This window comes from Sander vitreus, chromosome 9 (genome assembly GCF_031162955.1).
Source record: "Sander vitreus isolate 19-12246 chromosome 9, sanVit1, whole genome shotgun sequence".
Taxonomy (NCBI): domain Eukaryota; kingdom Metazoa; phylum Chordata; class Actinopteri; order Perciformes; family Percidae; genus Sander; species Sander vitreus.
Window position 1 is genome coordinate 15,780,345 of NC_135863.1, and position 26,648 is coordinate 15,806,992.

Sequence of the window (26,648 nt, forward strand, 5' to 3'; positions counted from 1 at the left end):
TAATGTCAACTTAGCACAAAAAGTAAGGAAATTTGTGTTTGGTAGATTATTTCTCTGTGGTAACAATGCTTTTTGGCAATACATTTTATACCGTTGGGAAGCCTGTTTAGTTCCATTTCAAATGGTGCCCCATTTGTAAGGAACATGCATTTGTGGGATGAGCAGCAGCGCTGAGTATGTGGGTTGCACCCATGAAAAATTTGCCAGATCTTCTCTGCCAATGTCAAACAGTTTATTCTGCCATTGACTTGTTTGGTGTTTGGTGGATTGGATGATTGAAGTTTGAAGAAACAAGACATATTGGCAATTGAACAATTTATTCATTTCACAAACAGGAGCCTTAGTAGCGTGTGGAAGAACCATACACAGCCACAACAGCCTGGCACCTGCTCCTCATGCTGGTCACCAGCCTGGTCACACACTGCTGTGGGATGGCATCCCATTCTTCAACCAGCATTTGTCGCAAGTCAGACAACGTGGTTGAGTTGGTTGGTCACTCTGGCACAAACAGCACGCCCAAGTTGATCCCACAGGTGTTCAATGGGGTTGAGGTCAGGACTGCTGGCAGGCCATTCCATCCTCTCCACTCCCACATTTTGGAGGTAGTCTCTGATAAACCCCGCCCTGTGGGGGCGAGCATTGTCATCTTGGAGGATAGAGTTCGGTCCCAGACTGTGGAGATATGGGATTGCCACTGGTTGCAGAATCTCATCTCTAAAGCTCTCTGCATTGAGATTGCCTCCAATGATGATAAGCCTTGTTTTTCCAGTGAGGGAGATGCCGTCCCACACCATCACACTGCCTCCACCAAAAGGTGTTACTCGGTGCAGCAATCAGCATAGTGTTCTCCACTTCTTCTCCACACTTTGACTCTACGATCCAATCCACCGTCAATGACAGAATGAGCTGTTTGGCATTGACAGAGAAGATTTGGTAACTTTTTCATGGGCGCAACTCACATACTCAGCGCTGCTGCTCATCCCACAAATGCATGAAAGGGAACTAAACAGGCTTTCCAACGGTATAAGATTTATTGCCAAAAAGCATTGTTACCACAGAGAAATTATCTACCAAACACAAATTTCCTTACTTTTTGTGCTAAGTTTATATTCAAATTGTTTTCATTTTGATTAATCCAGTATACAGCTTCCTGATGATAAGTAAAAAATAGAGGATTAAAAGTCAAAGCATGACACCAGAAGGTGATTTAAGGGATGGCAGGTGTTCTGTGTCATTTTGAAATGTGATATGGAGTAAACAGATCAAATTTAAATTATTACAACCCTGGGCCCAATATCAGGAAGATAGTAATCTAAACTATCTGATGAACCTCACGATTGAACAGTTTGTTCCAGGCTCTCTTTGTTCCCGCTGTGCACAGGGAACCAAACAAGTCCCAGGGGGCTTTTACCTATTACTTAAGGGAGATGTTGAGGGAACATTTATCATTTGTGGAATTGTCGTCAGCTATAGTTATATTTATATTTTATATATTTAATCTCCTCTGTGCTTTTAGGCCATTTACATAGCAAATTACTCTGAATGTAAAACAAACTGAATGTATAGACTGTTGACATTTGTATGTGTGTGTGTTCACACAAGCAGGTTGCAGATGCACCAATAGGATGCTTCTGGAGGGCAGCTGCTGGAGTCCACTGAGCCAAGAGAAGATGTCTGTTTGTCTTTGTGTCAGACATGAGGAACTACACAGTCATTGAAAGCTTAATGCATAAATAATAGCATAGTTTTTGAATGCAAAAACAAAGAAAGTATGTATTCTGTGAGTAACACAGAAAGAAAAAACAAGTTTTGCAGCTTTGAAGTCACTATTTTATTTTCTATGTGCCCACAGCAGGTGATGCTTATGCATTTGACCATTATGGGTTAAGTAACCTCATAGCAACAGAGCCTTGACAAGACTCCAGCAGGTACAGTCACAACCTTTCAAATGTAAGTTCAGTATTCACTTGCTTTTTTATCCCTGGTCTGGTCCTCCCAAGTTCTGAGAAAAAAGCCCAGACTGCTCTGATTGTGGATTAAGCGTTTTGATACATGCAAATGACACTTTTTACAATATGGGACCTTTAAGATTTCTATTCTGTAGTCACAGGTGATCATGAATTGAATCTCCCCCAATATCTTTCGCTCAGCTTTTCTAATGACTTCATGAACCAAAAAATAGAATGGGGGCTTGAGTGCTAAAAAATCAGTCAGCCACATCTCTGTCGTATGTTCCACTTATTCTTTATAGCAGGCCTCTGTTGGTCATTAACCCCAGGTAATCAGGTGTACCATCCCAGCTGAAAATCCGCCTGGTTACTGCAAGCTATTTTCCAGTTGAAATGTCTTAGTTTGGCTGTAATGGGCTCCTCCTCATTTTATGGCCTCTTATGTTCTTCACCACATTGCCCTTTTCACACGCAATTACCCCCTCAGCTCTATTTCAGGCTCATTAGCAGGACTTGCAGGCTTATCTCTCCCTAAAAGCAGCAGGATTCAAGGGATATGACAAGTTCTTCTGCTTCTGGAAGAGAATCTTTTAGCTCATCTAAAACTGTAGAACTGTAAAGCCATTGAATTTCAAAATGAGAAGCTAAAGTGAGCATTTTTTCTCATAATAGAAAGGATCACTGAGGGAAGATAAACGCAAGTTTGAAATGATATTGAGTGATAGTTTCATCACTTTGACTACTGACACTGTATTGTATTAGCACTAAGGATTTCTGCTGGAGATTCCTCCATGCTTTTTTAAAAATCACCTTGGGATAGTCCATCAGAAACTGCAAAAGAGGTTTGATCCCACCAACAACCATGCAACCTTTAACGGTTTTTATGAGAAATAATCTAATCCTCTGCTCTCTACCTCATTGTGTGTTTGTGTGGATAAAAGAGGGTCAGCTGCTTATTGTAAAGTGTAAGCCCATGTAGCAGAAGCTCAATTGCATTGCCTTGGGAAGATTAGATAACCTTCAGAGCAGGGCATAAAACACTATAGTCAGCAAATACGTAGCTCCAGCCATGTATTATCATAGTCATTAGAGTGACATTGCCTCATGGCGAGGTCACCTGCCAGTTTGTTAGATATAACTGACCTTTTGAGAACAGGTTTTTTTTGGCAAATAAATTGTTTTGTCTCTTGGACATCTGCACTGTGAGGTTTAAGAAAAATTTAATAATAAGTCATATTTTGTAACATTATGAGAAAATCTGCTCCAGGATGTTTTTAAATTTAAAATGAAACGCAAATTTGCCAGTAGTAACATTCTTTAGAGAAATGTTTTCAAAGTGCAGAGAGTTTGAGATGGTCAGGCGGTTCACATTTGGAGCTTTGTTCCCAGGCTTTGGCTGTCAGGATGTTGCTTGACCCGAGGAAATTAATGATTGTTTTTGAAGTTCAGTAAAGTAGGACATTTCGGTGGATGCAAGTGAAAGTCAGATACATAGTTTTGAATCCGCAACTGGAGCTGCCAGTACACTAAAGCCAGTTTAATAAGGAGATATTAATTGGAAGTGTATGACAATATTTATTAGCAACAGGTTAGCAACAGAGAAAGTCTTTGGCATTTACTGTAGTCGACTACACTAAGCCGAGGCCCATATGAAGATAATAATAATAATAATAATAATAATAATAATAATAATAATAATAATACGTTTTATTTGTAACACACTTTATATTTAAGCAAATCTCAAAGTGCTACATAGAAATGCTAAGAAGAAAAAAGTATTAAAACTAAAAGAAACAACAAAAAGACAAGGAAACGGGTAGGTAATCAGCCAAAAGCTCTGCTGAAAAGGTGGGTCTTAAGGCCACGTTTAAAAGCGTCCACAGTCTGTGGTGTCCTCAGGTGGTCGGGGAGAGCATTCCACAGCCTGGGAGCAGCTGAGCAAAATGCCCCATCGCCCATAGTACGGAGCTTGGTTCTGGGGTGTTTCAGGAGATATGCTGAACCAGAGCGGAGGGAACGTGTGGAGGTTTGTGGGCCGAGGAGTTCCTTGAGGTAGAGGGGAGCATCACCATGGATGCACTGGTGGGTAAGAAGGGAAACATTGTACTCAATCCTGAGTGAGACCGGAAGCCAGTGGAGTGATTTGAGGATGGGGGTGATGTGGTCATGTTTGCGCACCCTCATTAAGATCATGGCAGCGCTGTTCTGGATGTACTGCAGCTTCAGGAGGCTTTTCCAGAGATCCCAATGAGGAGCGCATTGCAGTAGTCGAACCTGGATGAGACAAAGCCATGGACAATGGATGTTGTGGTCCACGGTGTCAAACGCAGCAGTTAAGTCCAGGTGAATGAGAAGACATGGGGAGCCAGCGTCTGCCGTCATCAGTAGGTCATTTGTAACCCTGACCAGAGCTGTTTCCGTGCTGTGGCCTTGGCGGAAACCAGACTGGAACTTCTCATACAGGTTGTTTTGGGTTAGATGGTCCTGAAGCTGTGTGGCAACAACTTTTTCCAGCACCTTGGAAAGGAATTGAAGATTTGAGATGGGCCTGTAGCTGGCAAAGACTTCTGGATCTGATGTAAGATAAGAGATAGGACAAGATGAGTTGAGATGCAGGAGATGGTGGCGTGAAGTCAGCAGGTAGGATGATGGAAATGTATTGCTAAACGACAGTAGGCACAACTGGAGCCACATGTGCAAAGCTCTAACCACAATCTGCACAGTAGCAGTTCATGTGAACCAAGCTCTAGTTCATTTTTCATTGCTTGAACACAGTTTTCAAAATTCTACACACTTATCCCATGGCTTTAACCACAACCTGCACAACACTATGAATCTACAGCACTTTTTTCAAATGCTAACACACTGCTGTCAAAGCTCTTAACCACACATTCAAAACAGAATGGTGCATTTCAATTCAACCTGGTGCATTTCAAATGCTGCTGATTGTAATTTCAGCTGAAAGCCTGAGCAGGTGTCGTTTGTTTTAGACTTGTTAGTGAACACATACTATATATATATATAGTATAGAGAAAGCTCAGAAAGACTTTTTTAAATCAAAAAACACCAAATAAGAATGAAACAGTTATAAAATAAAATAAATCATGTGAAAGAATTTCACTCTTTTCTTTAAAGAAAATATTGATTTGTGTGAAGTCACTGAAATAATTCAACTGTAAAGATTAAAAATGTTTCTAATTTTCTGTCTTGGTGTTTGATGTTAGTGATTTTACTGTCAGTGTGTTCTGAGTGACAGTGTGTGTTGTCTCGATGAGGATTGTTTGGCTGCACTGAGCCTGTTTTGGGACGTATGAAGAGTTGTGTTGCTTTCGAATGAGTTTGCAGGTTAAGTGAACTGTTTAGCTCAGGTGACTGTCGGTAATGCAGACTGTGGTTAAAGTTTTTCACATCAGCACGGCTTCAGTTGTGACCAGTGTCGTTTAGCAATCGAAAAAAACTGTAAATCTCTTTGAACATCCTGGAGGTTTTGGTGGGGATGGTGGTGATGGTGGTGGGTTGTGCAATATTGGAACAGGAGAAAATAGCAGAAGTTAACGCATAAAGGCAGAAAGTGAAGGAAAAGCTCTTCCGTATTGAACGTTTCCCAAAGCTTCATGATGATGTGATTGTTTTTACACCAATGCAGGAGAGATGTTTAGGATATACCAAAACCTCTGGAGACTTATGCCAAACATCCCAGGTAGGAATGCTGTTGTTTATAGGATGCATGGATTAAAAGATGTATTTTGAATCAGTACAGATGCAATCAGATCATAACTGTTTTTGTTTAAGAAAGGTACATTTCAGCAGTTTGTAATATATTTCTAACTCATATGCTGAGGTGCTTCCACAAGCTCTGCAGGGTCGTAGCTATATATCATTGAGGACACTAATGTCATGTCATCTGTATTTCAGTTTTTTTATTGTTTATTTACAAATTGGGGTATTTATGAGCTGGTTGTGTCATATTTAAATTTGACTACTTTAAGGCCAATATATCAATAAAGGTTTTAGCTTAAGTTCTGTAATGAACTGGATGATTTAAACCGCGTCTCCTTTTTTCCCCTTTCAGACAATCAAAGTCCCAAAAACTGCAACGTCTTTATCTGCAATCACTGAGACACAGGAAAGGACTAAAATACATCAGTTACTCAAATCTGGATAAATAATAAATACATCAGACTGCTTACTTCATTTGAAGACGAAAATAGCTTTGTGATGCAACATCACAGAAAACGACTTAACAATAGCTAAATGTGCAACACAGCTGCAATTCAGAGCGGGATGAAATATTTAGCAGCACACCTCTTCACTTCAGTTATATAATATGTTGGTGTCCCCCCCCCCACCCCCCTAATAATCAAAACTGGCCAGTGCAACCCCCCCAAAAACCTATTATAATTTCCTTTACATAAATAAAGACATTTGCACTATAACTTGATGCAGAAAAGGTGTGAATTGTTGCTGAAAAACTCTTTTTCAATTTTGCTCAAAAGTGGAGATCTCAACCCCACCAATGTTGAACCCAAAGTTACGTGTTGAAAGAACGGTGTAGAAAGTGCTGCTACAATGCTGTTACAGTCATTCCCCTGCTGCAATCACGGTGCAGAGACGCAAAGAGCACAGTTACAGAAGACCAGGAAGCACTGACCAATCAGAGCAGAAAAATGGGCTTTTTCAGGAGGGGGGCTTTAAGACTATTTAGATAGTATGAGAAAAATAATATTTTTTGAACATTAAAGCATGTAAACCTGTTCCAGGAGAAACAGTTTGACTGACAATAGAAACACCACTGGGAACATTTTTACGAAGTGAAACCGTTAATGCATTAACCTTTATTAATTAGCAGGCATCCCAGTCCCAGACCCCTCCTCAGTGTTTTCCACTCAACATCTTCATGAACTGACCTGTGCGATTTATTTTTGTAGCTCTACAGATCCATTTTGACCTTGTGGAAAGAGAGCAATGATTCAGTTTTTAGTAATAACATCATAAGGTTGTTTCTTTAATTAACGGCCACTGATGAAAAAATAAATAAAGCAGTAATATTTAACTGCTAGAATGTCTGATGATCTAAATTGCAGACACGTGTTAACCAATTCTAGATTGTGTTAGATAAAGTTTTCTTATGATCTCTCCTTGTTTTCTGTGAATGAGACTTACGTGTTGTGGATCTCTGTCTCCCCCTGCTGTAAGAGTGTGTTTGTTGTGGCAAGGTGCCTGGATTTCAGTCATAAAAAGACAAAAAGATTTCCTGGAAGACCTTTCAATCATTTTACAATGCATTATGCATTAAAAACAATATTTTCGGCAGCTGTTTTCAAAAAAAAAAAGTACTAAAAACCCAGTGTACACTAACTACCTGCTCAGCACCAAACAGCAAATAGACACAGTTAACAGTTAACTAGCCTGTAAACACAGTGGAGCATTTAGCAGCTAAAGAGACAGATATTTCCCTCAGGAGTTGGTAGAGATAAAAAAAAACAGAGCAAAAAGGAGAATAAATATTGGTCTTATATTCATCAGGTGTTCACAATCTCCAAATAAATGACAGTCTTTCTCTGTATCTGCTGGATGTGTAAATAGGCAACTGTTTGCTGACAAGTTTGCAACGTCATCCTTTAAGGTGATAATATGTCAATGTGCTCACAACTCATTTCTACTGCCCCCAGTTAGCCAGAAAATCAGTTCATGCAGGTTATAGAAGAGTTGTAGTCCCTGTATAGATCCATCAACATTTACAATTTCAGATCTTATACGTACGTATTTATTCCTGTTGGACAGCTTAACAATGAGTGAAACTTGCTATTAAGCTCCATAATGCTGAGGGTATAGCTACAAATAGAGGTGATATTCTTTAGATTCATTGCTACGAGCGACCCCTTTTTATAGTCACATTATCATTTGATACATTGTTAAGATAAGAATATTGATTATAGCCGCTAATATTACATGTTAGCTTTTATACAAGCAAAGGGGTTTAACATCTTACCTAGGGATGCTTTGGAAGATCAAATGGCTAAAGTGCTGCTGTTGTTTAAAGTCCTTCAGTCTCTGCCTCTCTTAGAGGCCTGAGGATGACCTCTTTCCTGTAGGAGAAGCGTGTGAGTTTGACCGTCTGGTAAATCCTCTCCCTGCGCTGCAGCAGGCGGTAAAGAGACAGGGTGAACTTAGCCAGCGCCAGTGTGCAGGTGATCTCTACCAGTAGCAGCACGGTGTAGATCGTCATCTGAGATTTGCACCCCTGAACTTTGTTTCTATACTGATACGTGAAGGAAGGCGATGGCTCCTGAGTGACCAGCTCCATGGGACAGGTAAAGATCAATGGAGTAGTCTGTGGAGGAGCCGTCATTGTTTGGGGAGTGGTTGGTTGGGTAGTCATGAGTGTGGTGGTTGTGGGCATAGTTGTATAAGGTATAGTTATTGAAGGTGTAGTTGTGGTCATGGTGGTTGTTAGTGTGGTTGTTGTTAGAGTAGTTGTGGGTGTTGTTAGAGTAGTTGTGGGTGTGGTTGTTGTTGGTGTGGTTGTTGTTATAGTGGTTGTGGGTGTGGTTGTTGTTATAGTGGTTGTGGTTGTTTGCAGAACAGTAGTTAGTATTGTTGTGGTTGTGGCTAGTGGTGTGGTGGAGACAGGGGTGGTTGTAGTTAGCAAAGTGGTTGTTGGTGTTATGGTAGTAAGGATGGTGGTAGTTAGTTCTGTGGTTGGGAGTGTAGTAATGGGTGTGTTGGTTGTTGGGGTTGTGGTGGTTGGTGTTGTAGGAAGTGGTGTTGTAGTAGTAAGGGTGGTGGTTGTTGGTTGTGTAGTTGTGGGAGTTGTGGTTGTTGGTGTTATGGTAGTAAGGATGGTGGTAGTTAGTTCTGTGGTTGGGAGTGTAGTAATGGGTGTGTTGGTTGTTGGGGTTGTGGTGGTTGGTGTTGTAGGAAGTGGTGTTGTAGTAGTAAGGGTGGTGGTTGTTGGTTGTGTAGTTGTGGGAGTTGTGGTTGTTGGTGTTATGGTAGTAAGGATGGTGGTAGTTAGTTCTGTGGTTGGGAGTGTAGTAATGGGTGTGTTGGTTGTTGGGGTTGTGGTGGTTGGTGTTGTAGGAAGTGGTGTTGTAGTAGTAAGGGTGGTGGTTGGTTGTGTAGTTGTGGGAGTTGTGGTTGTGGGGCGAAGAGTGGGGCAGATAAATTGATCCTCTGTTAATGATTTGATTTCCTGCCCTTTTAGAGCTTCTGGATACTCACAGACAGCAGAAGACACAATCTTGTCAGAGTTTGCCTTCATCCAGAGATGAAGATGTATCAGATTACAGTCACAGCTCCAAGGGTTGTCATTGAGGTGAAGTTTTTTCAGTTTCGTTAAAGGCTGAAAAATGTCCTCAGGAAGCGTCTGGAGGTTGTTGTGAGCTAGCTTGAGTGTGCTCAGTGATTGTAGCTTTTCGAACACATCTGCGTCCAGCAACTTTATCTTGTTATTCAGTAGATTCAGCTCTATTAGCTTCTCAGGGCCTTCAAAGTACTCAGCATACAAGGTGACAAAGTGATTTTTAGACAGATCTAACTTCGTGAGTTTCTTCAAAGGACTGAATATTTCTTTAGGAAGAGTGCTAAGATCATTTTGACTGAGGCTTAATTCTGTCAATTTAGGCATTTCTCCAAAGAGCACAGCTGGTAGACTAGTCAGTTTATTTTTTTGTAGGGTCAGTGTTTTGAGCTGAGGGAAGCCAACGAAGAATCCTTGAGGTAAACCAGTCAGAAGGTTACTATCCAAAAGCAGCTTACTTAGCTTGTCTTTATGGGGAAATAGATTAGGTGACAATTCTGTTATTTGGTTTCCCTGCAAGCCAATTTCCTTCAAGTTTGGCAAATTCTGAAAAATCTCATCAGGAATGGTGGTCAGTTGATTCTCGTAAAGCCGTAGTGTCTGCAGCTTGTTTAAGTTTGAGAACCAGTCTGAAGATACAGCGGAGAGATTGTTTTTAGCTAAATGGAGCGCTGAAAGGTTCTTGAGATCATCAAAGGTCCCGTCTTCAATTGATTCAATCTCATTTGTATATAACACAAGGTCTTTTAATTTGTCAAGGCCATCAAACAAGCCTTTCTGCAGACTACGGAGCTTGTTAAACTTTAGTACAACCCTCTCCAGGTTGCTGAGGTCTTTAAAGACTCCCACTGGGATCAACGTTAATGGAGTGCTGGAGATCTCAATGGACTTGAGGTTTACCAAACCTTCAAAAGCTCCTGGCTCAATAGATGTTGTGTTGGTGTTCATGAACTCCACATTTTCGAGCTGTGGGTTTGCAACAAAGGCTGCTTTGGGGATTGTTTTAATCTGGCTACCCACAAAGAAAACCTCTGTCACACCTTGTCTCAGGGAGCGTGGGATTTCCGTCACAGATTTACTGAAAACATCCTGGTTTTCTTTGGGGCAGTCTGTCTCCTTTTCACATGGTTGGTTTTGAGACAATGAAGACTCAAACAGTAATAACAGGCAAAGAACAATGATTTCTCCTCTTGACATGCTTATTCACTATGAAAAGAAAAAAGTGATAAATTCAACGTTATATAAAATTGAGTAGATGTAACTTGGACCTTGAATACAGTTTATAAGTTAGTTTAATATATAATATATCTTTCCTGTGGTCATGCATCGGTAACATCATAAAAAGCTTTTCTATGTCAAGTTATTATTACATGTGATGTTGCAGTCAAATGCCAAAACCTACCTTATTATTTCCTTTCCAAGAATGAAACAGGCTGTTGCAGCAGTGAGGAGACACAAACAAGCTCAGTCACATTAGTTATCTTCTGTATCAATGCTGGCCAGCCGGCCTCTGAAAAGTTTGCATCACATGTGAGGCGTGGTCTAACACACTTCTGCAGCTTGAGATAAGAGCAAGGATGGAAGGTTGCTGCTCTATATTTTTTTTATTATTATTATTTCTTATAATTACTGACATTTCAACAGCATCCACAAACTTTTGTTTTCTTTAGTCTGAATATTCTAGATTAAAGTAGCGTTCAAAACAGAGCCCTCTGCCATCACTAGGTACAAATTTAATGAATGTTAATTTTAAATTTGATGGATGATTAAGCTTTCAACGCTGACTCTAAGACTGCACTACCTACCATTTGACGTGTTAGGTGTGTTAGGTTATTCACCACGGACAGTGGCATAAACAGATAAAAGCTTGATTATTATTCATCATTTATGCACACACTCTAAACATACTTTATGTTATGTAAACATTTTGAAAATATGTATCTGTTCCCACATCAGGAAATGCCAAAATCTCTATTTTACATGCCTTTATGTACATGTTTGTTGATTATGTTTAGTTTTAACTTCCTTCCTCGAACATTGTTATTGTCAGGCAACAATTAGACATACATTACGGCATTTGTTACTGATTTGATTTGGCAGGCATCAGTAACTGCAGGCAAAGCAAAGGGTGGAATACTTGGCTTTTGTCCAAATGTTTCAAACTTTTTCTGACTTTCTTCCATTAGATGGCAGTCTTTTGTGTATAATTGATTAAATGGAGAGGAAAGTAGACATAAGTCAGATATGTGGCTGTAGTTATTACCAGTGATATATGTACACCATCACTACATTGCAAAATAAATACAGATTGCTGTGAATGCCACCAAGCAACAAGTTTCTGGTGCAGTATCATGCTGTTCCTTCTTCCCTTCACCATGACCATTTTTAAACTTACTCAGTTTGAACTTCTCTTTGTTATTCTGAAAATCCCACAAAATGATTTGGTATCATCAACATAATCAGAAACATACAGTTGATTAAAAATGTTGTGAACACAACGTCCTGCAAAACGTAGACCACAGCATACTGACAAATAACATAATCTTAAATACTTTTAGATGTGTTCATGTATTTTTTTCCTCATGTAATGTACAACACAGTATGTCATTGTAATGTTACTTCCAATTTTTATAACTTAACCTGTATGTGTAGGTAAACTCATTTTCAGAAGCATTTGGAGAGTTTTATCCTCCTCTACGCTCCTAAAAAAATGGGTCGATAACGAATAACTTGCTATAGATTCAGGAAGGGAAGCTTGCATGTAATACCACTTAGTTCAGTAAATGATTTACACTATGTACGATTTCTCCCACTAAAATAGTGCATTTATTCATTGTATAGTAGCATTTGGCATTGCAAGTGTGTAAACTATAGGATGAATTGTGTTACAGTGGAGTCAAAATGACTTTTCATGGATACCATTTTGCTAAAGAAAGTAAAACTGTCTCCTCAACGTATTGTTGTTAGCACAAAAGCAATAGTCAAACTGCAATTATTAATACTGTAAAATAGTTTGAACGACAATTACTGAATTCAGTCTTAATTCTACTAGAAGATGTCACTGTTTCTGTGCACTCTTGTGTTTGTCCACAAGATGGCAATGTGGGTGTTTTTACCATTAGTTCATACAACGTCTGTTTTTACAGCACAAATGAAGAGGAATACTGGCTGGTAATTTTGATCATTAAAAATTAAAAACTAATGAATTCAAAAAGTAACTTGTCTGTTCTAGCTGGTACATCTGAATGAAGCTGAAGTGGTTCTTTCTGTTGTCTTTTAGGCTCTAAAATTCACTCTGGGCTGCACATTTCCAAGTAAACCACAGCAATCAGAGCATTTTCCCCTTGGCTTTAAAAGTTCTTGGTTTGCGAATATTGGGTGGTCTAATCTACAGCACAGAGGTCTTATTTCTGCCGGCTATATTTCCCCTGCCTCTCTTGTATCGCTTCCAGCGCAAACAGCTGATGATCACAGTGCTGATGATGACGGTGGCCACTACTGCAATGACGATGAGAATGATAGAAGTATCATTTGAAACTGTTTCCTTCTCCCCTTGTCCACCGCTCGTGACCTCCTCGTGCTCTGAGGTGGGGGTAGTCTTGACAGCAGGAGAGGAAGTGCTTCGTCTAGTTGGAGGAGTGTGGGGTTTCCTCCTCTTCTCTGTTGAGGTCAACACAGGCTGCTCTGTAGAGCTGAGAGGCAGGAAGTTCTCATCTGCCAGCAGAGCAATTACCTCACCATTCCGACTGAAAGGTGTTTCACAGACCACAAGAGTTTGGTTGGCCTTGGATGGGTGCTGTAACATCCAGTCTCTAAGTGGCAAAATATCCTTGTCACACCTCCAGGGGTTCTGCTGCAGGAGAACTTCCTTTGCTGCAGTAAGGGCATCTAGAATCTCCTGTGGCAGGTTGGGAAGGGAGTTATTTCGCAGGTCTATCTGTCCCAGGTTGCTCAGGCCCTGGAGAAAACCCGTAGGGAGGGAGCTGATGTCGTTGTGCTCCAAGGAAATGTTGACCAGACTGGGCAGACCTTGGAAAGTCCCAGCTTGCAGGGTTGTGAGCAGATTGGTGTGAAGGGATACCTCTCCCAGCTGCTCCAACCCTCCAAAGGCCCTTTTGGATACAGAGCTGATCTGGTTGCGACTGATTACCAGGAGATGCAACTGAGTCAAGTTCCTGAATGTGTCATCCTCCAAACGGCTCAGCTTGTTGTCATACAGCCACAACTCCTTCAGGGCCATGGGCCCAAACACTCCTGGTCTCAGACTCTCCAGTTGATTTTCATACAGGGAGATCTGGGAAAGGAGGGGCAGGTTTAAGAAGATCCCTTGTGGAAGAGATGTGAGCCTGTTGTGGGAGAGGAACAGTTTCTGGAGTTTCAATGTCTTGGAGAACAGGTCGTGGTGGATATGAGTAATTAGATTGTCATGTAGAGATAGTTCCTCCAGGTCTTTAAGGTCATCCAAACTGCCAAGGGGGAGTTCCTGTAGCAAGTTTTTGTTAAGCCGTAAGGTTTTAAGCTTAGAAAGACCCTTGAAAGTCTCTCTCTGTAATTGACTGATATTGTTTCCAGAAAGCAAAAGGTACTGCAGCTCAGTAAGAGGATGAAATGTTTCCACAGGTACAGATGTGTAAAGGTTCTTACTGAGGTCAAGGACTTTCAGCACTGCCAACGTGGAAAACCAGTTAGGGCGGAGTACAGAGAGCTTGTTGCTCTTCAGATTCAGATTCTCGAGCTTATGAAGATTTTGGAACAAGGCCTCAGGGAGATCATTCAGTTCGGTGGCACTAAAGAGTAGGGCAACTAGGTTCGGAGTATAATCAAATGTACCAGTGCGCACTTCCCTCAAAACAGTGTCTTTGATAACAAATGTGCTAAAGGAATTAGAGAAATCAGTCAGGTCCTCTGGTTTCAGGAAGTTGATACTGCAATTGAAGAAGTAGAGGGCATTGGTAGCAGAGGGTACAGTTGTAGGGAAGTCAGAGAGGCCAATGCAGATGATTTTGGTTCCTTGACATTTACACCCATCTGGACATGTCCAAGCAGAAGTGTTGAGAAAACAGAGAAGTAGGAGCACATGTAGGGTCAGAGGCAGGTCCATTATTTAACCTAGAACAAAAGAAATGGCTATGTTACAGTCAAGGTTGGTTATGCATATTGTATCAGATAAACATGGACAGCAAAGGCTCTTGTGAACATGCGTGGTCATTACATACTGAATACCCTTTTTTTGTCCTTAAGGGGCACTCTACTGTCCCCTACTACAGAGAGTAGCCTACACACTGAAAGTTTTTTAATGCCCTCTGTGGCTCTGGAGGACTGGAGTCAAGTCCAGAAAAGATACTCAAATTACATTACTTAACTTTTTTAAAAGAATGCCAGTTACAAATGGAGGTGGGGTGTTTGAAAGTGCATTTACCAGAAAGGAAGGGCGTAGCAAAAGATGCTATCTAGCCGCGTTAAGCAAGAGTGTATGGCTGCAGCCTGGAGACCTCCCGTCTCATGCCAGGGCGTGTCCCACGGTAAATTCAGATGTTCAGAATATGAAATCGTGAATTATTTTCTAAATAAAGTCACGGTTAAGTAAGTGGAGCATGATGCAATTAATTCATGTTATCGATCGATCAAATTATCGATAGCCATACATAGCTATAGTTGGCAGATTTGTGGATGTTAATGTTGTCTCCCTGATGCAGATAATCAATTCATATTGTGGCGCAATTCTCTCTTGAAGTACAAAAAAACCAGACAGGATTTCTAGTCCCTCCCTGTACAGTAGTCAGCCAGACAATTTGAGCTATTGCTTTGTAGAGACCGTGGGATTTCCCAAACAAAATAAATAAATATGAATAAATAAACAAAAAACTGCTTTGCTAGCTGTGTTGTAACTAAGACATCTACTGAAAAAATAATTATATTCATTAGCATGATTGCTGTACTGTTTACAGCACAGTCTATATATGTCTATGGTTTACAGGGGTGCCGAAAGTTAGGACAATTTCAAGGGCCCATGACTGACAGGGGCCCCAAAAATAGGTAAAAACTAATATAAAATTATTAAACCATCATGATTCAGTATCTATAGTTTAAATATAATAATAAAAATAATGATCTCTTTGTTTTTACTTGTTTTTGGCAGTAAAAGTTAAATATCCCCATTGACCAAAAAGTAAACATCCATATACCACCACCTATCTGCATGAAATGGTTTGGTCCTGCCTTAGCACACTCAGTGAGTTGCAGTCAGTAGATGCGGCAGAACTACAGTGACCACAGTGTTGCCAAGTAACGTTAAATCAAAATCTGGTTTTCAAAAAAGGAAAGAGAGAAAAGAGTGAGAGGAAAGACAAAGGAAAGGGTGTCAAACTGTAACCCAGTTTTTCACCAAGAAAGGTGGGTAGCCTATAGTCTGTGAGTGGTATTAACCTGTTGGCTTAATGTCCATAGTGAAATAAGCTAGCTAGCTACAGACTAGTGTTAGCCTACATGTAATCACCATTTAATCAGTGCAGGGAAACGTTTAGCAAGATATTCATATTAAATCATTGTCCCTGCCCCTTTTAGCAGACTAACAACAGATGAGTCAGCAGTCAGCCAGTCTCCCCCTAACTGTGCCCCTCCCTGTCCCAGTGAAGAAGATGAGCAACATTGTGTTCAATGACATGCCAGTTAGCATCATTGCAAGGAGTCTGTGGGCATTTATCTGTCTTTCATTAATAATAATAATAATAATAATAATAATAATTTTGTGAAAAATTGTGAATTTTCCATTTTGTCAAATTCTAGTTCTAGTATTGAACTACAAGAAGCAAGACAGTTGCAAGCCTTTAATTAGAGTTATGTAAAGCTTTTGATGGGACAGTTAGGTCCTAGAGATGTGGTGACAAAAGCTGTGCAGAGGGGGGCCCAATTAGATTTTTTGTCATGGGGCCCAAAATTCCTGGCGGCGCCCCTGACTGTTTAGTTCAAAAACATCCAACACCAAAGTACGAAGACATAGCGGACCAGACGCAAGCTTTTATTTTGAAAAGTCGAAGCTCGGAGAAGGCAACAGCTGGGAGTGCATGAGACGGGAGGTCTCCAGGCTGCAGCCATACCCGATTGGCATTAAGGGGAAATGTCCTGTGTCTTTGGAGCACTAGCGAACAAAAGTCAGGTCTTGTTGGCCCATCTGCTTTTATTTTGTCCGTTCTTTTTCAAATCTGTCTTTTGTAGGCCTATGTTGAAATTGTATATGCTATAGCACTTTCGCATTTGTTGTATTTTCACTTCTCTGCACTGCTCTCTGAGATTTGATGTACAAAAGTTGTCAGTTTCCAGGACAGTAAAAGAGGTGACTTTTACTGTGTCTCCTCTCACTGAAAGAACAACCACAAAGGGGATTCTCTGCACTTTAATTATCGCCGCCATAATAAGGCAATTCTAATTAGTAACAGTGCCTACATGTTTCACCCTTAGCATTCTTGTTTAAACCAAACATGAAACATTTGCATAAATTGATCCAGTGTTGTACTTTGTTGCCTGTTGCTAGTGGCGTTGGCCGTCAACATTGCCAACATGGTTGGCTGGTAAAATCACCATGCTAAGCAGTCTTTTGGCATCAAAACCATTTACTCAATTTTGTTCAACAGCAATTTTGGAGCTCACATATACATTTAGCTGCATCATGTTTTTTAGAAGTAAATCCCCAAACTGCAGATGATATCTTCATTGAATGTGGACATGGTGTTTGTGTTGTGTCTACAGTGCATTTAAACATGACACGTGACTGCCTGCACGTTTGAGGCTGTGTTGGAAGCTGTGCTCGCTGTTTGTTATGGCACAGGAGGCTCCAAAGGCAAAGCTGTGCCAACACAATGACCTGCTTCTCCATACAAATCCATTTAAAGTTCTGCAACTTAAGGTTGGCAAGCATGAGTTGTTTCTCACTGGCACCCTAATACACCTCTATTAGGGTGCAGAGAGTCTTTCCGAGGAAATAACTTTCTAAAGAGGCCAGTACGTCCCTTAAATGAGCTCAGCCACAGATGTACCAGATTTATTTATTTTCTTTCTTTCTTTCTTTCTTTCTTTCTTTCTTTTTGTTTTGTTTTGTTTTTCACATCAAAGATAGAGAGTCATGAAATACAGCTGTTTCCATTTTCAATACATGTACTCATGTATGCTTGAATTCAAGCGGTGTGGTGCTTTGGTCCCTGCTGTGAGAGAAAAAAATGCCATTCTTTATTCCCAACCCTACTAGTACTCCTACTTTTCTTTTTTTCTTTCTTTTTGACAGGACAGCTGAAGACATGAAAGAGGAGAGAGAGGGGGAATGACACAGAGATGGGGACTCGAGTCTTTAGACTCGGACTCGAGTCGCACTTAAGTCGCACAAACAGCTGACTTCAGACTTCAACCCAAAAGACTTCAGACTCGAGCTTCGAGACTCCTCAACAACCTATTTTCATGCAATTATTGTTTTTTAAATCTAAATGTATTCATGTATTTGTATTTTCTTTTATTGGCGCATATACTTTGGGGAAATGTATGACGAGCCATATGTCCCCTGCCCTTTGCCATAATGTGCAACGGAACGCATGCGTTATGCCTTATGTGCGCGCACTCACATAAAAAAAAAAATACATTGACGATGGCGACACCAAGTCCTCCCGGAGTTGTGCCTTTGTCATTAGTTTTGCTTTCAATATCTTAGTAAATAGTAGCAGTAAGCGAACAGCTATATGCAAGGTGTGTGGCACCAAGATAAATGATGCCAGATCAACAACATCGATCTTAACAGGCATCTCAAAACGCACCCAGATAGGTCAGTCACGCTAATGTGAAAGAGACGTTACATTTAGCATATATCGTCACAGGTAACAAGCTAACCATCGCAAAGTGTTGTGCTAATGCTGGGAACAGACACATTGTATCTTTATAGTTAGTAGTTGCTGAGGCTCAGACATCCATGGCGCACAGGAGGCGGGACGCACGGATCCATCTCCCCAGGAACAAACGCTGTGTCGGGTGGGCAAACTCATGTGATGCGTAATTAATCCCGTACGGATGATTTGTAGGCTATTAAGTGAACAAGGTGTACCCGGTCCACCAAACACTGAGCCGTCTTCACTGTCTTAATTCTGCTCATATTTCTGTTACTGTAGTCCTATTTACAATTTTTATTATTTCATCCATGCGTGACGCAGCGGATCCGTGCGCACTGTCACCTGCCGTGGAGACGCTGGCCTCACTAACCTCTCCTCCTCTGAGTCGGATCCCCCTCGCGCTGGACTCAGTTTCACTGAGCGTACTAACACTTCAAACTTCAAACTGCTTATTGTGCGTAATTTGGACTGACACTGAGATGCATGTTGTTCTGTAACTGGTGTGGCGCTGCCACTATTCTCTTGATTTCCACTTCACCATTAGACATTTTTTTGAGTGAAAGAGACGTTACATTTAGCATATATCACCACAGGTAACAAGCTAACCATCGCAAAGTGTTGTGCTAATGCTGGGAACAGGCGCATTGTATCTTTATAGTTGTATCCATGTGATGTTACTTAGGTTAATATTTCAATTTGAATTCATAAGATTTAACAATACAGTGTTAGGGACAGATCAGATGCCCAGAGACTTGAGACTTGACTTGGACTCAAGCTCAAAGACTTGAGACTCGACCTTCCAAAAAATGACTTGTGAACATCTCTGGAATGACATACAGCAAAGGGCTGCAGGTCGCAGTTGAACCCTGGCCCGCTGCGTCGAGGAGTAAACCTCCATATATAGGCTCCTGCTCTACCAACTGAGCTATCCGAGCACCCCAGTACTCCTACTTTAACAGTACTCATTACTTTTACTGCTACTATCAATAACCCTAACCCTTAGTAAAATTACTTATAGATTTCCTTCATATTTGTTCGAATGAGATTTTGTGGGTCAACTCCCACTGGTTTCATCACAAAATCAACTAAACCTGACAGCTAGACCATGTTTCCTCTTGGGTATTATAACATCCCAGTCCAACCAAAACCAATGTCTGCTCCCGACTGGGAGAACCTGGAATGCCCTGCAGTACAGTGTAATGACTAAAGCATTTCCAGTTCACCATTAATTGCTTTGATTTTTTTTTCTCCTTGCCACAGCTGAAGGATCAGCACTTTGTCTCTTTCATTAAAATACTGATCTAGCAAAGTGGGTAACTGTACCGCCAGAGTACAGAATGCAAGCCACAGAACTTAATTCATGTTTTGTATAAAAGGTTTTGATTATCACATATTTATCTAACATACTATATTATTAAGACTTAAGTTATCTAACATAAACCAAATTTTCAAAAAATGAAAATGTCATCAAATTCAGTGCAAACTAAGAATCTTAAAGGGAGTATTGTACTTTACACGTGAATACACACATGATGTAACAAAAGTAAGGCTTGAATGAATTATGTACAGAAGGTTGTATTTTAAATATACAAGTAAAAAAGATTACACAAACTTATTGCCATTATAACTTATTGTTTGTTATCCTTATTTTATTTAGGCTCAGATTGATTTCATCATGTAATCTTCCTGCCTCAGTATTCTTGACAAGTATGTTATAAGTATAAGACCAGTATTCTGTTAATCAGGACAGCATGCAATTTTGCCATTACTTACCTCCTGTAATGTTTGACGATTGAATGATCAGAGACAGCGAGTTGGTGTGGTTGTCTTTTATGTACGTCCTCCCTTCCTCCTTAGCTTCACAAATCCTCTGATGAAAGTTTCCACCACCGTCTGAACTCTCACACCATCACATGTTCCTGTTCTTCGTCATCACTCGATTCCCCTCACCATCCAGTTTTTGGTTTTTGCCCTGAGCTCACAAAATCTGCAGGTCTTTTTTTCTGAGGCTTCAGTAGCCCAGTGGCACTGTTCAGCGTCCCAGCTGTACCCCCTGCCTCCTCTGTTTCTCTCACACACACACACACACACACACACACACACACACGCTTCATCAAGCAAGCACAGGGAAGCCCGACCCTCTGGTGATTTGTCTTTATAGTATAGGGCCTGTGTTTGATTGATTCCATCTGATGGGAGGTGTGAGCTATGCTTCATCTTAGTGGATCCACATGTTTTTAAACCAGGAATTTGTGTTGGAGAATTTGGTGTGGTTAAAGACAAGGGAGCTGGTTTTGTGGGTTTGTTTGTGACATTGTTTTCTGCATACGTGCCTTTTTGTTTTGGGTGTGCAAATTTAAGTATCAGCTGCACATATCTTTGGTATGACTTCCCTGGTATGCTTGTAAGAAGATGGTTTAGGCACTTGGCAGTTTTTAGACATTCACAAATCTAGGGTTATAATTGATAATTACAGATTGCAAGATGATAAAAGAAAAAAACAAAAAAAACAACTTGCAAATATCTGTTCCGTCTTACTTCTGTATATACTTCTGGATGAAATGATGAATTTAAACTTCCCCTGCGGTTGCAGAGAGCTTCTGTTTGTGTGCATATACAGCATGTGAGAATGAATAGGAATTTGTTAAGGAAACAGAGTTTTACTGTTTGTTTACTGAGTGTCCTGCTGCATTTAACATTCCTGAGCGGCCTTAGTGAATCCATCTGTTTGTAAAATTAAACTAACAAATGAACTCCTCACCACAGAAAACAGATAGTGAGGGTGGAGTTAACGTATAGAAGTCAGTTGCTGCAGCACCCAAAAATCACACTGGACACATGGTGGTTTTAAGGTTTACTGTTAAGATACTGGAAGATGCATAGAAGGGAATGTATTACATGCTAAAAAAAAAGGGCATACTAGTCATATATATTCATCAACAAAGTCATTGTGAACTCTTGTTATCATTAAGCTGGCACACGTTACTCACTGTATAGTAGAAGTAACATTCTGGGATGCAGGAGTTACACCATATGCACTGTTAGCTATTACATTGATGGTGAAACAGTGAAATACAAAGGGGGTGAGATCAAAAGGTCAGCAGTTAGCACACAGATGAATGAATATATAAAATAATATGGCAGTATAAAGTACTTTATTTCTCCCTGTTTGACAAAAAAAGAGTTAAAATTCATTGAATTTGCAATTAGATGAGTTTACAAGACTTATAGTAAAAACTCTACCTGGTAATAATGAGTGTATGTTTTCCCCAAAATATTTGAAAAATGAATAATTACATAGCTAAATCAGGCATGATTAAAGTTAGAGGTTTTATGACATAACAACTCCATTTAGATGAGCAAGTTGGAGATAAAAGAGAAACACATTTCAATGTTGTGATAGCTGTCTTGGGCTAAATGTTAGGCTAAAATCATATTTTGTTAATGTCAAAATGCATTTCTAACTGTTAATTATTGGACTTCGAGCAGTATTGCTCTACTCTACAACCAAGAGTCGGCTAAGACCAGAGCTACAAATGGGCTGTGGAATATAAATACTCCACTGGTTTTCCACTGTGCTCAAACATTCCCTGTGACCCCTGCAATATGAGTTCCTCTTCCCATGCTTATCCTGTGTGTGTGTGTGTGTGTGTGTGTGTGTGTGTGTGTGTGTGTGTGTGTGTGTGTGTGTGTGTGTGTGTGTGTGTGTGTGTGTGTCCACTGTTGTGTGAGCTCAGCATACTGAAAGGGCCTATTCACCCGTTGCCATAGCAATGAACTTGGGTGCCGTTCATCAATTCGTCCTCTTTTGTTTGTGGTTTGTTTAAAGTCCAATCACTTCTTGTGGAATTTGTGGCATCCATTGTCATTTTGTGCAGGTTTAAAAGCTTTGAAAGCTTTTTTGACCAGCAGTTGATCATTTCACCTCAAAAGAATAATATTATTATTATCATTAAAAACATTTGTATGAAAACTTAATGATACAATTATAGAGCAACTATGTTTTTTCAGTCCTTTTCTAGGCTATATTGTAAGTTATTTTAAGTGATCAGGGACCACTCCAAAAAAGGGAATCATAACTGCACATTGCACGTTGTAGTGGTTCTGTTTTCATAATGGAGGCTTGTGAAATTACAGGGGCACTGTTTAGTCATCTCAACAGTTGTTCTGCTCCACGACCTTGTGAAATCTGAAAGACTGACGAATATGATGGTGTTGTACTTCCCGGTGTCCGAGATATGAGTAATTTTGGACCTTCCTCCCTTGTTCCCACCCAAACAACTCAGATAAGGGATGTTTTTATAAGCAGCTTTCTCAAATACAACTAGGGCCCTGGCACAGGTTTATGAAACAACTAAACATCTTGTAAGTACTTGAAAGCAATACTTGAGTAAAAGTACAAGTATCTTACCAGAAAAAAACGTTGGTAGAAGTTAAAGTCACCTTTTAGAATATTACTAAATACTAAGTTTTTCTTCTTGTCTTTATTTCCTGTACTTAAGTATCAAAAGTAATTTTCTGATTTTTAAATGTGCTTAAGTATTAGAAGTAAAAGTAAAAAAAAAACTTTGATTATGAACTTTATTGTGGCTTCCTTAGTAAAGCATAACATTCAGGGTTTCTTCGCCTTCTTAAACATCATGTAATGGAGTAAAAGTTCCTAGAAATATAAATAATGAAGTAAAGTACTGTTAATGTGAAAATTCTACTGAAGTACAGTAACAAAGTATTTGTACTTCGTTACATTACAACACTGGAAACAACACATTTCAAATATGCTTTGACACTTGATTGGTGCATATATTCAGCTATGTGATCATAGGAGTGGACCAGAACACACACTGCAATGTTCGACCAGGTTGCATAAGAGAAAGGTTTCTTGAATATACTTTAATTACTTTTAATTTGACTGATTCAATTATATCATATATATATATATATAAACTTACATCATAGCATAGCTGTTTTTGAAGCTTACATACTGTATTATAAATTCTGTACTGTATTATATAATATTAAATACAGTATATATATATATATATATATATGTATATATAATACATATGATGTAAAAAAAAATATGAAAGAAAGACATTTGCACATTTGATGTCTCTTCATGCAGTTTGAAGCTTTCACCACTAGAGGAAAACAAATGACTTGTGATCACTTTTGACTACATTGGCTTGAGCTTTGCTCAATGAAGATTAACATTTCACTATACATAGGAAAACAGAAAAATAAAATGTGTAAAACTTACAAATACTGTTAGACATTAGTATGTATATCACATTTAGCATGCAATCTTAAGGAGATAGCAAATAAAGGATGACTGAAAGAAAGTTTTATTTCATATTTTTATTTTAAAGATTAAATGTTTGGTCTATGAAAAAGAAGTGAAAAATGCTCATGACAACCTCCAAAAGTGACATCTTCCAATTGCCTGGTTTGTCCGACCAACAGTACAAAACACACAATGTACTATCATATAAGACAAAGAAAAGCAGAAAATCTTTACATTTGACAAGCTGATAGAGAAACTAATTGATCAATTCTCAAAATAGTTCCTGATAAATTTTCTTTTGATTGGATAATTGATCGATGAAGTAACCATTCCTTACAGCTTTACATAATTATATACAATTATGAACAAATAAAAAATATGAACTTACATCAGCAAACCTGTTTTTGAAGCTTGCATGCTGTATTATATATACTGTACTGTATTATATAATATTAAAAACTGTATTATCGTACTGTGATTCTTTGCTATCTTAAAATACCTTCATCTTAAATTTTGTCACAATATTTAAAATTCCATATTCCAAGTCTGACTGCCTTAAAGAAACACTTGAAGATACAACCACGTCTAGAAAACCTACACCTAATAGGGATCTTTTATGAAGTGCAACCCCTGGAAAAGGACTGTTATCTTGGTCTCTTGTGCACCAAGCCTGATAACATGTTTTGTTACCCTGGAGGATGTGCACACTCCGCCTTCAGCTCATCCATAGTCTTGTTGAGGCGACATATGCAAAACATGGCAGCAAGAATGAGGAACAAGCCTGCGGCCACAAGAAGGATGTGACTAAACATTAGGAGCCCAGTCAAGGCCTCATCTGAGGGCAGAAACCATACGTACACCCAGCCGTTTTGAAGTTTGTGGTGAACAAACTCGGGCCCCTGTTCAACCACCAATGTGTCATAGAAAGGACGAGACATGTGATCAGACAAGGCAATCTCATTGATGAGATGAAACTTGTCGTTAGGCCGGGTGATGGTGGTGGTTTGGAGAGTTGTTGGTAGGATGGTGGTATGTAAGGTAGATGGTTTTATAGTTGGAGTGGTTGTTGGTGTTGTGACTTGTTGGGTAGCTCCTTGAGTGGGGGTTGATGTTGTTGTATGCGGTGTGGTTACTGAAGCTACAACTGATGTTTGTCTGCTGTTTGTAATAGTGTGGAATGATTTCATTGGCTCATGTATAGAAAAATATCTTGATTTGACTATCCTAGCATCGCAAAAGTTGAACTCCTCATCACGCAGGGAATCAATGGTACGGCGCAGTTGGTACACTGGACTATGACATATCACATCCTGTCTGTCAAGAACCACATGCTCATTATGTCTTATCCATTTTGCAATACCTCTGATACTACAAGTACAGTCCCAGGGGTTGCCACTCAGAGTAAGAGCCTTCAAAGCTGTATTTGACAACAAAATATCTCCTGGTAGAGTCTTAAGGTGGTTATTCTTCAAATCAACTGACAAAACCCCTCCGAGGCCCTGAAAGATGTTTTCCGGTAGGCTCTGCAGCTTATTGTCATTAAGAAGCAGCATGCCCAGTGTGGTTAGTCCGGAAAACAGTTGAGGATGTAGATAACGGAGGTCGTTGAATTTCAATGAGAGCTTCTCAAGCTTGGGAATGCAGCAGAAGAGGTCTGAGGGCAACTCCCTCAGCTTGTCATTAAAATGAAGGTTAAGGCTCCGGAGCCCAGACATGTTTGCAAACAAATTCCCAGGAACAGTGGTGAGGTTAGTGGCATACAGATAAATCTCTGTCATGTCAGGCATGTGACCCATCAGCTGGTCTGGTAGAGATAATAACGGGTTGTTGTAAATGGTAAGCTTGCTCAGCTTTGGCATGTTGTAGAAGCTCTTTGCCGGGATAGCTTGAAGCCGGTTAGAGGAAAGGTTCAGGATTGTTAAGTTCCTCAGTGACCAGAACACTTGAGGTGGAAGGCTGGTGATCTGGTTATGATAGATTTTTAGCTCCACAAGGTTGACAAGTTCATCAAAAATCCCAGCTTCTAGCACTTCTAGCTCATTGTTATAGATCATAAGCTTGTGAAGATTAGTCAAGGTGTGAAAGATAGTTGGTGGAAGTTTTTTTATGGAGTTCCTGGCAAGGTTCAGAAATTTAAGTTGGGTCAGTCCATTGAAAACATTTGAAGGAGGACTACTGAGTTTGTTCCAGCTCAGGTTCAGATCCAGCAACCTGACAAGTCCTTCAAACATATCCGGAGCAATGGTCTCCAACTGGTTCCCATCTAAATGCAGCTGCTCCAGAGTGGTCAGTGGACTGAAAACCCGAGCAGGGAGGGTAGAGAGATCATTGGACGACAGCTTGACAGACTTAAGCTGTGGAGCAACATGGAAGGCGCTGGGATGGATAGTGTGCAAATGGCTGTGAGTCAGACTGAAACGCAACAGGAGGTCCATGTTTGCCAAGCTCTGCTCATTTATGACGTTCATGTTTGTGCCATTAAGCATCAGCAGGTATGTGTGGACAGGCAGCTGCTTTGGTATATCTGTGATGGTGTCTCCAACACACCTGACTGAACCTTTAAAATTACACTGGCAACTGCTGGGGCAGAGCATATTGCAGCTGAGGTGTGGCAGTGTGAAGAAGACAACTATCGTGCACAAGGTGCCTGCAAAGTTGAAATAAAGACAGATTTGACAAATGAGATTAAATCTAAAATGAAGTCTCATTAAACCACCCTCAAATAGCAGTATATACTGTAGTAAAGGTCTTTCACTGTTTATTAAAAAGGCCAAAGATTTTTCTTCAACTCAGATTTGATCCATTTTCCAATCAAATTCAATTCTTTTTTTCTTCTTTTTTGGGCATTTATTTTGACAGGACAGCTGAAGTCATGAATGGGAATGACATGCAGCAAAGGGCTGCAGGTCAGAGTCAAACCAGCACCGCTGCGTCGAGGAGTAAACCTATGTATATGGGTGCCCGCTCTACCAACTGAGCTATCCGGGTACCCTGGAAATCAATTCTTGACATTCTTGACACATTTTCAAAGGATAATTATGAAACAATAAAAAAAAAACATTTAGGATATGTTCTCTTCCCTTTAATAACAGTAAAATACCTGATCCTATCCTGACTTGGGATAAAAACCAAAACAAGTTAAATATTCTACCAACCTCTGAAGTGAGAATCCATCATTGTCTGTTTGATGTTATGATCATGTTGCTGTGATCTGTGCTGCTCTTTCAGGGCTATCTTAAAGAGCTGGG

General features: G+C 40.0%; 3 protein-coding genes across 3 annotated transcripts; all 3 read right to left on the minus strand.

The window, feature by feature from the left end:
• Positions 1-3,504: 3,504 nt before the first annotated feature.
• Positions 3,505-7,978, minus strand: LOC144523380 (uncharacterized). Its single transcript, XM_078258901.1, has 4 exons — positions 7,942-7,978; positions 7,113-7,169; positions 6,857-6,897; positions 3,505-4,522 (listed from the first exon to the last, which is right to left on the minus strand). The coding sequence occupies exon 4, from the start codon at positions 4,329-4,331 to the stop codon at positions 3,774-3,776; it is 558 nt and encodes a 185-aa protein (XP_078115027.1). The 5' UTR covers positions 4,332-4,522; positions 6,857-6,897; positions 7,113-7,169; positions 7,942-7,978; the 3' UTR covers positions 3,505-3,773.
• Positions 7,979-12,050: 4,072 nt separating this feature from the next.
• lrrc15 (leucine rich repeat containing 15) lies at positions 12,051-20,208 on the minus strand. The gene is made up of 2 exons (XM_078258900.1): positions 19,893-20,208; positions 12,051-14,361 (listed from the first exon to the last, which is right to left on the minus strand). Exon 2 carries the CDS (start codon positions 14,351-14,353, stop codon positions 12,641-12,643), a length of 1,713 nt encoding a protein of 570 aa, XP_078115026.1. The 5' UTR covers positions 14,354-14,361; positions 19,893-20,208; the 3' UTR covers positions 12,051-12,640.
• Positions 20,209-24,001: 3,793 nt separating this feature from the next.
• On the minus strand, positions 24,002-26,648 carry LOC144523381 (uncharacterized). The gene is made up of 2 exons (XM_078258902.1): positions 26,556-26,648; positions 24,002-26,047 (listed from the first exon to the last, which is right to left on the minus strand). Exons 1-2 carry the CDS (start codon positions 26,575-26,577, stop codon positions 24,087-24,089), a joined length of 1,983 nt encoding a protein of 660 aa, XP_078115028.1. The 5' UTR covers positions 26,578-26,648; the 3' UTR covers positions 24,002-24,086.